Raw genomic sequence first — 15,823 nt, 5'->3', positions numbered from 1 at the left:
GGGCTGCCTTGGAATATTGTGTTCATTTCTGATCCCTCATCATAGGAAGGGTGTGGAAGCTTTAGAGAGGGTGCAGAGGAGATTCACCAGGATGCTGCCTGGATTAGAGAGGGTGCAGAGGAGATTTACCAGGATGCTGCCTGGATTAGAGAGGGTGCAGAGGAGATTTACTAGGATGCTGCCTGGATTAGAGAGGGTGCAGAGGAGATTTACCAGGATGTTGCCTGGATTAGAGAGGGTGCAGAGGAGATTTACCAGGATGCTGCCTGGATTAGAGAGGGTGCAGAGGTGATTTACCAGGATGCTGCTTGGATTAGAGAGGGTGCAGAGGAGATTGACCAGGATGCTGCCTGGATTAGAGAGGGTGCAGAGGAGATTTACCAGGATGCTGCCTGGATTAGAGAGGGTGCAGAGGAGATTTACCAGGATGCTGCCTGGATTAGAGAGGGTGCAGAGGAGAATTACCAGGATGCTGCCTGGATTAGAGAGGGTGCAGAGGAGATTCAACAGTATGCTGACTGGATTAGAGAGGGTGCAGAGGAGATTTACCAGGATGCTGCCTGGATTACAGAGGGTGCAGAGGAGATTCCCCAGGATGCTGCCTGGATTAGAGTGCTTGTTTTATGAAGATAGGTTGAGTGAGCTAGGGCTTTTCTCCTCAGAGCAAAGGAGGATGAGAGGTGAGTTGAGACGATAAGCGGCAAGGATACAGTGGACAGACAGAGGCTCTTTCACAGGGCAGAAATGGCTAATACGAGAGGGGATAATTTTAAAGCAAATAGAGGAAAGTAGAGGGTTATAAGAGTAAGATTTTAATAATGGTGGTAGCGTGGAATGCCCTGCCGGGGTTAGTGGTCAAAGCAGATACACTGGGGGCATTTAAGAGACTCTTAGATAGGCACATGGACAAAAGAAAAATGGAGAGCTATGTGGGAGGGAAGAGTTAGGTTGATCTTGGAGTAGGTTAAAAGGTCGGCAAAATATCGTGGGCTGAAGGGCCTGTACTGTGCTGTGTTCTATATCTTATGGAATGGCCTTTAAGTACTATGTTCTGTGGTTACACAGGCAGTGACCACCACCATGAATGAAGAGCCACTCTATACATTTGGTGGCTGGCGCTCTTGGGAACAGTTTGGTAGTGCCAGTCATTAACCACTGGACGTACAATTCTTACAATTATCTGTGGTTTCTAATTACATTCCGTCTGCATAACCTCCAACCTGATGGCATGAATATCAATTTCTCCTTCCGATAAAAAAATTCCCTCCCCATCCTCTCTTCTTCTACTCCCCATTCTGACCTTTTATCTCCTCCCCTCACCTGCCTATCACCTCCTTCTGGTGCCTCTCTTCCTTCCCTGTCTCCTATGGCCCACTCTCCTCTCCTACCAGATTCCTTCATTTCCCTCTCACCTGGCTTCTCCTTCCCCTCCCCCAGCTCTTTATTCTGGCATCTTCCCCCTTCCTTTCCAGTCCTGATGAAGGGTCTCAGTCCGAAATGTCAACTGTTTATTCATTTCCACAGATGCTGCCTGGCCTGTGGGTGGGGAATTTTGTGTGCGTTGCTTTGGATTTCCAGCATCTGTAGAATTTTTTGTGTTTAAGAGTTTGTACGTTCTCTCCATGATGTGCGGATTTCCACTGGGTGCTCTGATTTCCTCCCACAGTCCAAAGATGTACAGGTTAGGGTTAGTAAGTTGTGGGCATGTTATGTTGGTGCTGCAAGTCTGGTGACATTTGCAGTCTACCCCAGCTGATCCTCAGACTGCATTTGTTGTTGGCACAGACCATACATATCAGAATCAGAACCAGAATCAGAATCAGAACCAGAACCAGAATCAGAACCAGAATCAGAACCAGAACCAGAATCAGAACCAGAACCAGAATCAGAATCAGAACCAGAATCAGAACCAGAATCAGAGTCAGAATCAGAGTCAGAACCAGAACCAGAATCAGAGTCAGAACCAGAATCAGAGTCAGAACCAGAATCAGAGTCAGAATCAGAGTCAGAACCAGAATCAGAATCAAAGTCAGAACCAGAATCAGAATCAGAACCAGAATCAGAACCAGAATCAGAACCAGAACCAGAATCAGAACCAGAACCAGAATCAGAATCAGAATCAGAACCAGAATCAGAGTCAGAATCAGAGTCAGAACCAGAATCAGAATCAGAACCAGAATCAGAGTCAGAACCAGAATCAGAGTCAGAACCAGAATCAGAATCAGAACCAGAATCAGAGTCAGAACCAGAATCAGAACCAGAACCAGAGTCAGAACCAGAATCAGAATCAGAACCAGAATCAGAGTCAGAACCAGAATCAGAACCAGAACCAGAACCAGAATCAGAACCAGAATCAGAGTCAGAACCAGAATCAGAACCAGAACCAGAATCAGACCCAGAACCAGAATCAGAGTCAGAACCAGAACCAGAGTCAGAACCAGAATCAGAATCAGAGTCAGAATCAGAGTCAGAATCAGAATCAGAACCAGAACCAGAATCAGAATCAGTCAGAATCAGAGTCAGAATCAGAGTCAGAACCAGAACCAGAATCAGAACCAGAATCAGAAACAGAACCAGAATCAGAACCAGAATCAGAGTCAGAACCAGAATCAGAACCAGAATCAGAATCAGAACCAGAATCAGAGTCAGAACCAGAATCACAATCAGAATCAGAAACAGAACCAGAATCAGAACCAGAATCAGAATCAGTCAGAATCAGAGTCAGAACCAGAACCAGAATCAGAATCAGTCAGAATCAGAGTCAGAATCAGAGTCAGAACCAGAACCAGAATCAGAAACAGAACCAGAATCAGAACCAGAATCAGAAGCAGAATCAGACCCAGACCCAGAACCAGAATCAGAATCAGAACCAGACCCAGAACCAGAATCAGAACCTGAGTCAGAATCAGAACCAGAACCAGAATCAGAACCAGAGTCAGAATCAGAACCAGAATCAGAACCAGAATCAGAATCAGAACCAGAGTCAGAATCAGAGTCAGAACCAGAACCAGAACCAGAATCAGACCAGACTCAGAATGAGAACTAGAATCAGAATCAGAACCAGAATCAGAATCAGAACCAGAGTCAGAACCAGAATCAGAATCACAATCAGAACCAGAGTCAGAACCAGAATCAGAATCACAATCAGAACCAGAGTCAGAATCAGAGTCAGAACCAGAACCAGAATCAGAATCAGAAGCAGAACTAGAATCAGAACCAGAATCAGAAGCAGAATCAGACCCAGAACCAGAATCAGAATCAGAAGCAGAATCAGAACCAGAGTCAGAACCAGAATTAGAATCACAATCAGAACCAGAATCAGGTTTATTATCACCGGCATGAATGATCCATGAATTTGGAGAAGGAAGTCTGAGAATCAGAACGGGAATGCGGCGGAAGCCATTTTGATTTTTTCTTCTTCTCATCGGAGTTAAGAGAGACAGGACTGCGCAGGCGTGTGACATCAGGCAGTGAAGCGCGGAACATTTCAAAGGAACACAGCCTTATACAGCGGGCAGTGGAGTGAGCCAGGAGCAGAGTGAAGGCTTAAGGGATTGGGCTCAACGGGCTTAGCCAGAAAAGGGGAAGGCAAGGTAGGTTTAGTTTTGAATTTTTCCTGTTATTTGAGGAAAGAGGGAATTATGAGTGTGAGGGCAGCTTGTTGTCTTCATTGTCGAATGTGGGAGGTCCTGGAGTCTCCTAGCCTCCTGGTCGTCCATATCTGTGCCAGGTGCACCGAGCTGCAGCTTCTAAGGGACCGTGTTAGGGAACTGGAGCTGCAGCTCGATGACCTTCGTCTGGTCAGGGAGAGCGAGGAGTTGACAGAGAGGAGTTACAGGCAGGTGGTCACACCGGGGTCACGGGAGGCAGACAGGTGGGTCACGATTAGGAGAGGGAAGGGGAAGAGTCGGGTACTAGAGAGTACCCCAGTGGCTGTACCCCTTGACAATAAGTACTCCTGTTTGAGTACTGTTAGGAGTGTCAGTTTACCTGGGGGAAGCAACAGTGGTCACGCCTCTGGCACAGAGTCCAGCCCTGTGGCTCAGAAGGGTAGGGAAAGGAAGAGGAAGGCAGTAGTAATAGGGGATTCAATAGTTAGGGGGTCAGATAGGCGATTCTGTGGACGCAGGCAGGAGACCTGGACCCTGGTGCCAGTGTCCGGGATGTTTCTGATCGCGTCCAAGATATGCTGAAGTGGGAGGGTGAGGAGCCAGAGGTCGTGGTACATATAGGTACCAATGACATAGGTAGGAAAAGGGAAGAGGTCCTGAAAGGGGAATATAGGGAGTTAGGAAGGGAGTTGAGAAGAAGGACCACAAAGGTGGTAATCTCAGGATTACTGCCTGTGCCACGCGACAGTGAGAATAGGAATGGAATGAGGTGGAGGATAAATGTGTGGCTGAGTAATTGGAGCAGGGGGCAGGGATTCAAGTTTCTGGATCATTGGGACCTCTTTTGGGGCAGGTGTGATCTGTACAAAAAGGACGGGTTGCACTTGAATCCTAGGGGGACCAATATCCTGGTGGGGAGATTTGCTAAGGCTTCTGGGGAGACTTTAAACTAGAATGGTTCGGGGATGGGAATCAATTTGAAGAGACTAGGGGAGAGGAGGTTAGTTCACAAATAGAGAAAGCTAGTAGACAGTGTGTGAGGGAGGATAGGCAGGTGATAGAGAAGGGGAGCGCTCAGACTGAAGATGTAGGGGAGAAGGAAGAAAAAGATAATAAAGTTGTTTGCATCGTTAGGGATAAACAGAGAGTAAGAGGTGGAGAATTTCTTAAATGCATTTATTTTAATGCTAGGAGCATTGTAAGAAAGGCGGATGAGCTTAGAGCATGGATTGATACCTGGTAATATGATGTTGTAGCTATTAGTGAAACATGGTTGCAGGAGGGGTGTGATTGGCAACTGAATATTTCTGGATTTCGTTGCTTCAGGTGTGATAGAATTGGAGGGACAAGAGGGGGAGGTGTTGTGTTACTTGTCAGAGAAAATATTACAGCGGTGCTTTGGCAGGATAGATTAGAGGGCTCATTTAGGGAGACTATTTGGGTGGAATTGAGGAATGGGAAAGGTGTAGTAACACTTATAGGGGTGTATTATAGACCACCTAATGGGGAGCGAGAATTGGAGGAGCAAATTTGTAAGGAGATAGAAGATATTTGTAGTAAGCACAAGGTTGTGACTGTGTGAGATTTTAATTTTCCACACATAGACTGGGAAGCCCATTCTGTAAAAGGGATGGATGGTTTGGAGTTTGTAAAATGTGTGTAGGATAGTTTTTTGGAGCAATACATGGAGGTACCGACTAGAGAAGGGGCAGTGTTGGATCTCCTGTTTGGGAATGAGATAGGTCAGGTGACGGAGGTATGTGTTGGGGAGCACTTCGGGTCCAGTGATCATAATACCATTAGTTTCAATATAATTATGGAGAAGGATAGGACTGGACCCAGGGTTGAGATTTTTGATTGGAGAAAGGCTAACTTTGAGGAGATGTGGAAGGATTTAGAAGGAGTGGATTGGGACAATTTGTTTTATGGAAAGGATGTAATAGAGAAATGGAGGTCATTTAAAGGTGAAATTTTGAGGGTACAGAATTTTTATGTTCCTGTTAGGTTGAAAGGAAAGGTTAAAAGTTTGAGAGAGCCATGGTTTTCAAGGGATATTGAAAACTTGGTTTGGAAAAAGAGAGAGATCTACAATAAATATAGGCAGCATGGAGTAAATGAGGTGCTCGAGGAATATAAAGAATGTAAAAAGAATCTTAAGAAAGAAATTAGAAAAGCTGAAAGAAGATATGAGGTTGCTTTGGCAAATAAGGTGCCCCTGCTATTTCTACACTAACTTCCCTCAAGGTCCTAGGGAATATCCTGTCAGGACCGGGAGACTTATCCACTTTATATTCTTTAAAAGTGCCAGTACTTCCTCTTCCTTAATCACCATAGTTTCCATAACTCCCCTACTTGTTTCCCTTACCTTACACAATTCAATATCCTTCTCCTTAGTGAATACCAAAGAAAAGAAATTGTTCAAAATCTCCCCCATCTCTTTTGGCTCCACACATAGCTGTCCACTCTGATTCTCTGAGGGACCAATTTTATCCCTCACTATCCTTTTGTTATTAATATAACTGTAGAAACCCTTTGGGTTTATTTTCATCTTATTTGCCACCTTATTAACCTTGGACATTTAGTTCCCAACTACAACCATCCTTCAGTCACGATTCAGTGATGGCCGCATCATCATACCTGGCAATCTGTAAAATTGCAACAAAATCATCCACCTTATTTCTTATACTCTGTGTATTGAGATGTAACACTTTGATTGCTGTATTTGCTACCCTTTTTGATTCTGCATCCCAAATGCACTGATACTCACCCTGCTGGCTGCAATTTTGTCCTATCATCAGCTTGCCCTTCCTGACAATCTGACTGCACGTTATCTTTGCTTCTTTACCATCCATTCTACCCTGAGTCTCTTCACTCTGGTTCCCACCCCTCTGCCAAATTAGTTTAAACCCTCCCTAACAGCACTAACAAATCTGCCCATGAGAATATTGGCCCCCCTCCTGTTTAGGTTCAACCCTTCACTTTTGTCCCAGTCATATCCTCCCCCAGAAGATCTCCCAATGATCCCAGAACCTGAAGCCCTGCCCCCTGCACCAGCTTCTCAGCCACGCATTAATCTGCCAAATCACCCTGTTGTGTACATAAACAAAGACAGACAATCAACCGATGTGCAGAAGAAGACAAACTGTGCAAATATTAAAAACCCCACAGTAGCAGCGTGTCACTATTACGGTTCAGGTGCTCCGGAGTTTGGAGTTCAATTCTAATGCCGAATGTAAGGTTCTGTACGTTCTCCCGAGACCACCAGATAAGTGTGAAGTGGTTCATTTTGGTAGGTCAAATATGATGGCAGAATATAGTATTAATGGTAAGACTCTTGTCAGTGAGGAGGATCAGAGGTATCTTGGGGTCCGAGTCCATATGACGCTCAAAGCAACTGTGCAGATTGACTCTGTGGTAAAGAAGGCGTACGGTGTATTGGCCTTCATCAATCGTGAGATTGAGTTTAGGAGCCATGAGGTAATGTTGCAGCTATATAGGAGCCTGGTCAGACCCCACTTGGAGTACCGTACTCAGTTCTGGTCGCCTCACTACAGGAAAGATGTGGAAGCCATAGAAAGGGTGCAGAGGAGATTTACAAGGATGTTGCCTGGATTGGGGAGCATGCCTTATGAAAATAGGTTGAGTGAACTCGGCCTTTTCTCCTTGGAGCGACAGAGGATGAGAGGTGACCTGATAGAGGTGTACTGGATGATGAGAGGCATTGATCATGTGGATAGTCAGAGGCTTTTTCCCAGGGCTGAAATGGTTGCCACAAGAGGACACAGGTTTAAGGTGCTGGGGAGTAGGTACAGAGGAGATGTCAGGAGTAATTTTTTTTTCTCAGAGAGTGGTGAGTGCATGGAATGGGCTGCCAGAAAAGGTGGTGGAGGTGGATACGATAGGGTCTTTTAAGAGACTTTTGGATAGGTACATGGAGCTTAGAAAAATAGAGGGCTATAGATAAGCCTAGTAATTTCTAAGGTAGGGACATGTTTGGCACAACTTTGTGGGCCGAAGGGCCTGTATTGTGCTGTAGGTTTTCTATGTTTCTATCTCTTTATTCTGAGTCTAGTCCTAGACATCCTCTCCACTTCCAGTCTTTCTAGGCTTTTCAATATTCAGTCAGGAACATGGTGGTCTGGTAGTGCTATGCATCTGGCTGCCTGTGCCGCTCCCCATGACCCTAGAATGACAGCCTTCATCCAGCTCCCTGTGCTTTGTTGTGGGCTTCTCAGAGCCAGTGGATGAGGATTACTGCCAGTTCACAACCTTGTGAAATCAGTCTCTGCCAGACTCCAGCTTTGACACATTGATGTCAATTTTGTTGAATTTCAAAGTTCAAAGTAAATTTATTATCAACGTAAGTGTAGGTCACCATATGCAATCCTGAGATTCATTTTCTTACAGGTAACGTACAATAGAATCAATGAAAGTATCAACCCTCTTGGAAGTTTTCATGTTTTATTGTTTTACAACATTGAATTACAGTGGATTTAATTTGGCTATTTTTTTACACTGATCAACAGAAAAAGACTTTCGGTCCAGGTGAAAACAGATCTCTACAAAGTGATTTATATTAATTACTAATATAAAACACAAAATAATCGATTGCACAAGTACTCACCCCCTTTAACATGACACAGCAAATCATCACTGGTGCAGCCAGTTGGTTTCAGAAGCCACATCATCAGTGAAATGGAGATCACCTGTGTGCAGTGTTCCAATTGATTACAGTAGAAATACACCTGTGTCTGGAAGCGCCCACTGCTGGTGAGTCAGTATCCTGGCTAAAACTACACCATGAAGACAAGAACACTCCAAGCAACTCCACGTAAAGGTTATTGAAAAACACAAGTCAGGAAAATTTCCAAGTCTCTGAATATCCCTTATACTGCACATCATCAAAAACACACCATCCATATCGTGAAGCTTCACTGCAGCGGGCCCTGAAGGCTTGTAAAGGTAGAGAATAAAGTGAATGCAGCACAATACAGGGAGATCCTGGAGGAAAACCTGATGCAGTCTGCAAGAGAACTGCGAATTGGAAAATTTGTTTTCCAGCAAAACAATAACCCCAAGCATGAAGCCAAATCTAATGGCGTAAAAATAACAAAGTTAATGTCCTGGAGTGGCCAAATCAGTGTCCAGACCTCAATCGAACTGAAAATTTGTGGCTGGACTTGATTGCTGAGAGAGGTACATCTACTAAATGCTCACTTGAAGGGGGTGAATAATTATACAATCAATTATTTTGTGTTTTATATAATTTACATCACTTTATAAACATGTGTTTTCACTTTGACACAAAAGAGCCTTTTCTGTTGATCAGTAAAAAAAGCCAAATTCAATCACAGTGATTCAATGTTGTAAAACTATAAAACATGAAAACTTCCAAAGATACTGTACAGACAATGACTGACAAATAACTATTCTGCAAGAATCAAACTGCAAGTACAAAGAAATAATATTGAGTACATGAGTTGTAGAGTCCTTGAAAGTGAATCTGTAAGTTGTGGAATCAGTTCAATGTCGTGTTGAGTGAAGTTATCTCTCTGGTTCAAGAGCTTGATGGTTATAGGGTAATAACTATTCCTGAACCTGGCCGTGTGGGCCCTGAGGCTCCTGTACCTCCATCCCAGTGGTTGAGGGGTAATAACTGTCCCTGAAACTGGCTGCATGTGATCTGATGCTACTGTACCTCTAGCCCAGTGGTTGAGGGGTGGTAACTGTCCATGAGCCTGGTGGTATGAGTCCTGAGACTCCTGTACCTCCTTCCTGTTGTTAACATGCTTCTTGCTGCCAATTGAAAGATTTGGAGGGTGGTTTATATGTGTGAGTGACCTCCTGTTCCACAGGTGTAAACGGAAGGTCAAAGTCTCTCTCGTGTGACCAATAACACGTTCCCTCTCGTTTCAGAGATCGGGGCTCAGCTCAATCCCGGAGAGACACAGGTGAGAACGGGATTGCGGTTTTACGGGGGGGGGGAGGGGTGACAAAGGGGAAGAGGTGCAGTGCAGGATAATGGGAGGGGGAGGAGAGAGGTGTGGGCCAGGGTGACGAGAATGGGGAAGGGATGAGGTGGGACCGTAAATGGAGGTAGGTGGAGTGTGGTGGGGGTGAGGGGTGGGGGTTTAGTGATGAGATGGCAGAGATAGGGGTGAGAAGTAATGAAGCAATGGGGGTGGGGTGGGGTGGGATGGGATGGGGGCAGGGTGACAAGATGGGGAAGGGGTGGGTGGGTAATGAGATGTGGAGTTACGAGAGTGGGTCTGGGTGCAGGGTGATGGGGGGAGGGAGAAATTGGTGATCTCTTGCTCACCGTGACAGGCGAGGAAGTGACCACACATCTCTTGCAGAGAGCAGGGAGATCAGTTTAAGAACATTGTAGCAGAGTACAGGCCCTTCAGCCCATGATGGTCAAGTTCAAGTTTATTGTCAACTGACTGTTCATATATACACCCAAATGAAACAACATTCCTCTGATCTAGGGTGCACCCAGAACACCTATCACACAGACCACATGAAACAAACTATTGGACTCTATATAAGTTAATATAACTCAAAGTGCATGTAGTGTGCAGCACAGGTAAACAGCAAACAAGCTCACAGTCCTATAGACGAGACCTCAGTGGTGGCAGGGTATTCATTAGTCTCACAGCCTGAGGTAAGAAGCTGTTCCCCAGTCTGGCAGTCCCAGTCCTGATGCTCCAGTACTTCCTTCCTGATGGTAGATGTCATGCCAACCCTTTAACCTACTCTGAGGTCAACCTAACCCTCCCCTCCCACATAGCCGTCCATTTTCTATCATCCATTTGCCATTATTTTGTCCACAGACAAGGTAACGGTGAAGGATGAGAGGATGGGTTGGAGGTGCCTAGCTCGATTGTGGGCATCCACACTCAGGTGTGGTTGGTTCTAAATGCCTCGGGAGGTGGGTTCAGACACTGTGGAGAGCGTCGCAATCAAAGTATGCACTCCACCCTTCAGAAATTCCCCGAGCTAACCTCCAGCAACACCCCTAATGCTGCTTTTGAATCCCAGCTACAGAAGAAACCGCTGAAACACTGACCTGAGGAGGGCAGCCGTAACTGAAGCTTAGAGGAGAGATTCATAAAAACTAAGGTTGGGAGTAATGATCCATCCACAAGCATGCTCAGATCCCTCTGCACAACAACGTGCTGCATTTTTTCACCAGTTAAATAATAATCTGACCTTCCATTGGTTTGAAGATTAGCTTTATTTGTCATGTCATACATTGTTCGTGTCAAATCAAATCTGCGAGGATTGTGTTGTGCATGTCCACAGGAGCCGCCATGCTTCCAATGTCAACATATCACGCTGCAGCTTACTAACGTCTTTGGAATGTGGGAGGAAACTGGAGCGGCTGGAGGGAACCGCGTGGGCACAGGGAGAACATTCAAATTCCTCACAGACAGTGATGGGAATTGAACTCCAATTTTACATCCAGCGCTGTAAAATGTTACGATAACCACTATTCATTCTTACAAAGTGGATCCTCTGCCAGATCCTTGCCCACTCACGTAACCTAATGATAGCTCCCTGCAGATCCTCTGCATAATTTGCTTTTCCACTCAGTTTTGAGTGAGCTGGGGCTTCTCTCTTTGGAGAAAGGGAAGATGAGAGGTGACTTGATAGAAGTGTATGGGTTAATAGAATAGTCAGCCAGAGACTTTTTGGTTCATGCAGGGATGGGTTTCCAGAGTTCTGAGCTAGGCTAAAAGACAGACGAGCGATTCAAGCTACAGATGACCTGTAAAGCAAAGCAACTGTGTCATATCTAAGGAAGGATATGCTGGCATTGGAGAGGGTCCAGAGGAGGTTCACAAGAATGATTCTGGGAATGAAAGGGTTAATGTATTATTGCACTTGATAGCTCTGTGCTCACTGCAGAATAAGGGGGGAGGGATTACAGTTAGAGCAATGGGGGAGTTCTTATTAAAACCTATCAAATATTGAAAGGTCTAGAACAGAGTGGATGTAGAGAGGATGTTTCCTATGGGAGGGGAGTCTAGGACCAGAGGGCACAGCTCAGAATAGAGGGCCATCCATTTAGAGTGAAGATGAGGAGGAATTCTGTAACCAGAAGGTGGTGAATCTGCGGAATTCAATGCTACAGACAGCTGTGGCAACCAAGTTATTGGGTATATTTAAAGTGGAATTTGCCTCAAGTTGTTGTGCAACTCTAAGATCAATCTAACCCTCTCTCCAAAAAAGCTCTTCATTTTTCTAGCATCCATCTGTCTATCTAAGAGTTTCTTCAATGTATCTGCCTCTACTACCTCCCCAGTGTTCCCCGCGTTTGCTGTGTAAAAACTTCCTCTGACACCCTCATCTTGAAATCACTCCTTGACTGTGGAGGAAATAATTCTTGTGCTTCTGAGATAATAACTATGAGTCCATGGCCTTGCCTGTTTTGAAGACAGAAGTTAAAGGCCCAAGCTAATGCCCAGCACAGCACCCTGCCCAGCCCTCGATACAACCATTGATCTGGACACTGCAGTCTTCCAGACAGACGCTATCCTGGATTACAGCACGAGGAGACAAGACTCCTCTGGAATACTGTGATCTCCCTCTACAATGCCATTCTTATAGTAGCAACAGCGAAGCTTCACCAGTCAGTGAAGAAGAGGCCACAATGAGGCCGCTCTCAGGTTGGAGGAGCAATACCTCGTATTCTATCTGGGTGGCCTCCAATCTGATGGCACAAAAATTGATTTCTCCAACTTCTGGTAATTTTTATCCTTCTTGTCCATCCCTCTTCTGCAATTCCCCACTCTGGTCTCATATCTCTTCTCCTCACCTGCCTATCATCTCCCCATGATGCCCCTCCTCCTTCCCTTTCTCCCATGGTTCACTGTCCTCTCCTATCAGATTCCTTCTCCAGCCCTTTATCTTTCCCACCGATCACGCCCCCCAGCTTCTTACTTCATCTCTCCCTTCCCCATCCACCTGGATTCACCTAGCTTGTCCTCCTTCTCCATCCTTTCTGTTTTTTCTGGCATCTTCCCTTTTCCTTTCAGTCCTGATGAGGCCCTTGGCCCGAAACGTGAACTGCTTATTCCTCTCCATAGAAGCTGTCTGCCCTGCTGAGTGCTTCCAGCACTTTGTGTGCATTTCACCAGATTTATTCTTGGCTTGAACTTAGAAGAATGATAGGAGGTGTCACTGAAGTGAACAAAATAGACGCAATGAAGATCTGTACCTTGGTTGTGTATTCTGGGAGTCCGGATCGAATCTCAAAAATAAAAAGTGCTGCAGAAATCTGAAACAGAGGATGCTGGGAACACTCAGCGGGTCAGGAAGCATCCGTGGAGAGAGAAACAACTCAGGTTGGATTATCTTCAAGGAAGGGTCTCTGCCGGGAGATGTTGGACACTTCTCTTTTACTCAACAGTAGCCTGACCTGCCATGTGCTGCTAACTCTTTTTCTCTCAAAATCAAGGCCAGCTGTTCAGGACTAAGAGAAGAATTCCTTCACCAATATACTCAGAATTCTTTCCCTCAGTGGACAGTGGAGCAGCACCAAGAATTCTCAGGATAGAGATAAATACATTCTTAGACATTAAAGAGATTTATAAGTTGCATTTTCACCAACTCAGAATGTCCCTAAGAACTCACAGTCAATAAGATTCAAGATTGTTTAATGTCAATTTCTGTACACAAGAGTAAGGAGAACACATTGCATAGCACGGCCAATGCTTTCACTTCCTGACCGTTGGTTAGGGTTTGACTGGAGGTGTTACGTTTTAGCAATCTATGTGACATGCAGACCAAGGCAGTGCATTATGGAGAGCAAGCTGTTACCCATACGTTAGGCTCCTCTCTCCATGCAGCTGATGAACCCAAGGGAACGGTGGAGATTGGCAGCAGTGGCGTTGTAGGAGTTGCCAGTCAGTGTTGAACTCAAAGTAAGACTGCGCTAGGGACCTCAGCTCTGGACTTTTCCTCAGAGTTTACTCCTGAAGCCTTCCCATGCGTGGGTATAGCTGCAAGGCAGTGGAGGTTTGGGATCAAAGTTTTGCTGCCAACCATGGCTGACGAGACCCATCTGCCCAAAGCGACTGGTTTTAAGGCGCCAGTAACCCACCTTTGCCCCTTCTCCTGTCAGTAGAAACAGGTCTGCTGGGCTCAGTAGCTAAGCCACACGTGAAGGCCAGGATCTGGACGTGGTTGTCAGACGCTATTTGAGACGCGAGCCAATGAGAGCATTTAATGGGTAATGGGAGCTTATCCCCACTACCCCACCCAGCTCCTCACCCCGCTACGACAACTTTAAGGAACCAGTGCAACAGACAGGAGCTCGAGTTCAGGTGGTCACTATCACTCACAGGAACAGAGAACTTTACTTCCTCTGTTCCACAGCAACGTTTACGCACATCTGACAGGAGTACTGAGCCAGTGTCCAGTTTCTCAGCAAACAGCTTCTCCCACCACCCACACACCCTGATCTCAGAGACAAGTGTACCGGGTGCATGGAACGTAGAGTCAGATACATTAAGGACACTTAACAGACTCTTAGGCAGGAAAGTGGATGAAAGAAAAATGGAGGGCTAAGTGGGAGGAAAAGGTTAGATTGATCTTGGAGTAGGTTAAAGAGTTGGCACAACATCGTTGGCCCAAGAGCCTGCACTGTGTTTAAAAGCTGAAAGGGTGCCCCCAGAGTGTGGCATGGCTCCCAGGTCAGCCCACAATGGTCAAATAGTAACTGGGCCAGAGAAGCCCCTCCCCGAGAGTAATCTTTGATCTGATAGGTTCTTTTATCCCCAGGGTGAGTGTGACTGGAGCTACAATGCAGAGAGCCCTGCCGTTCAGCCCATCGTCACTCCTGACCACCTGGCACGGAGCTCTGCCCACAAGGACCCGCCACCGAACCCATCCTTCCGCGGGCAGCGGCGCAGGCGTAGGAGGAAGGTACTGGACGGGATGAGGCAGGCAGAGTTACAATGGCACCGTCGCCATTACCAGCAGACGTCTGACCAGAGATCCGCCAGGTACCGCCCGCTAAGGGAGCACCCATCGGCCTCTCGCTTCCTGGGGCCGCGGGGGCGCCGCTGGCTTGGGGATGTGCAGCAAGGTCGCCGGCAGTTGGTGGAGGAAGCCTGCCTCAAGTACCGGGGTGGTGGCAACGCCCTGGGTCCCGGTCTGCTCTCACCGCACCACGTCTCCAGGATCTACGTGGAGGACCGGCACCGGCTGCTGTACTGTGAGGTGCCCAAGGCAGGATGTTCCAACTGGAAGCGGGTGCTGATGGTGCTGAGTGGGTTGGCCAGCTCACCAGCTCACATTGAGCACCAGGTCGCGCACTACGGCAACTCACTGCGTCGCCTCGACAGCTTCGACCGGGCCGGCATGGCGTGGCGGCTCCGCACCTACACCAAGGCGCTGTTTGTGCGCGAGCCCCTCGAGCGCCTGGTCTCGGCCTTCCGCGACAAGTTCGAGCAGCCTAACGCCTACTACCACCCAGTCTTTGGCCGTGCCATCATCGCACGCTACCGGCCCAATGCTACCCGCCAGGCACTGCTGTCCGGCTCGGGCGTCACCTTCCCCGAGTTTGTGCGCTACCTGCTGGACCCGCGACGGCCACTCGGCCTCGACATCCACTGGGAGCGTGTCGGCCACCTCTGCAGCCCCTGCCTCATTCGCTATGACTTTATCGGCCATTTTGAGAGCCTGGGCGCAGAGGCGCAGGCGCTGCTGCGGTTAGTCGGTGCCCCTGCCAACCTCACCTTCCCCCGTTTCAAGGACCGACAGCGAGGGGTGGAGCGCACTAGCCTGCGTCTCAGCCGCCACTACCTCGCCCAGCTGTCGGCTGACCAGCGCCGCCGCACCCAGGACTTCTACCTTGCCGACTACACCATGTTCAACTACACACGGCCCTTTGGGGCAGGGCTAGACTGACGGTGTGGGGCTCAAACAAGTATTGGGGTGGGACTCGAACAGGGCTGAGGCGGAGCTACATAAAGGGGGTGTTCGAACAAGGGTGGGGTGGGGCCAGACCGAAGGGCTGGAACTCTAGCAAGGGTAGAACTTGGCAAATGGGTGGGCGAGGCTCAGTGTGCGATAGGCAAAACTTACCTGAGGTGGGAGCACGGGAGGGTGGGGTGGGGGAAGAGGACGGGACTCTCGTGATGGTAAAGGGCGACCTATCTCAGGGCAAGGGATCTAAGTGATGGTGGAGGTGATCTAACTGA

General features: G+C 47.3%; 1 protein-coding gene across 1 annotated transcript in view; it reads left to right on the top strand.

The window, feature by feature from the left end:
- Positions 1-15,579, top strand: part of LOC140740884 (carbohydrate sulfotransferase 8-like) — a 176,962-nt gene extending 161,383 nt beyond the window's left edge. Inside the window, exons 3-4 of the mRNA XM_073070486.1 lie at positions 9,528-9,562; positions 14,400-15,579. Of these exons, the coding sequence (XP_072926587.1) occupies positions 9,528-9,562; positions 14,400-15,530 (1,166 nt within the window). The 3' untranslated portion in view covers positions 15,531-15,579. The remainder of the gene's footprint in view (positions 1-9,527; positions 9,563-14,399) is intronic.
- The last annotated feature ends 244 nt before the right edge of the window (positions 15,580-15,823 follow it).

The sequence above is a fragment of the Hemitrygon akajei genome, chromosome 17 (genome assembly GCF_048418815.1).
Source record: "Hemitrygon akajei chromosome 17, sHemAka1.3, whole genome shotgun sequence".
NCBI lineage: Eukaryota > Metazoa > Chordata > Chondrichthyes > Myliobatiformes > Dasyatidae > Hemitrygon > Hemitrygon akajei.
This window is presented reverse-complemented; position numbering and strand designations above follow the sequence as displayed.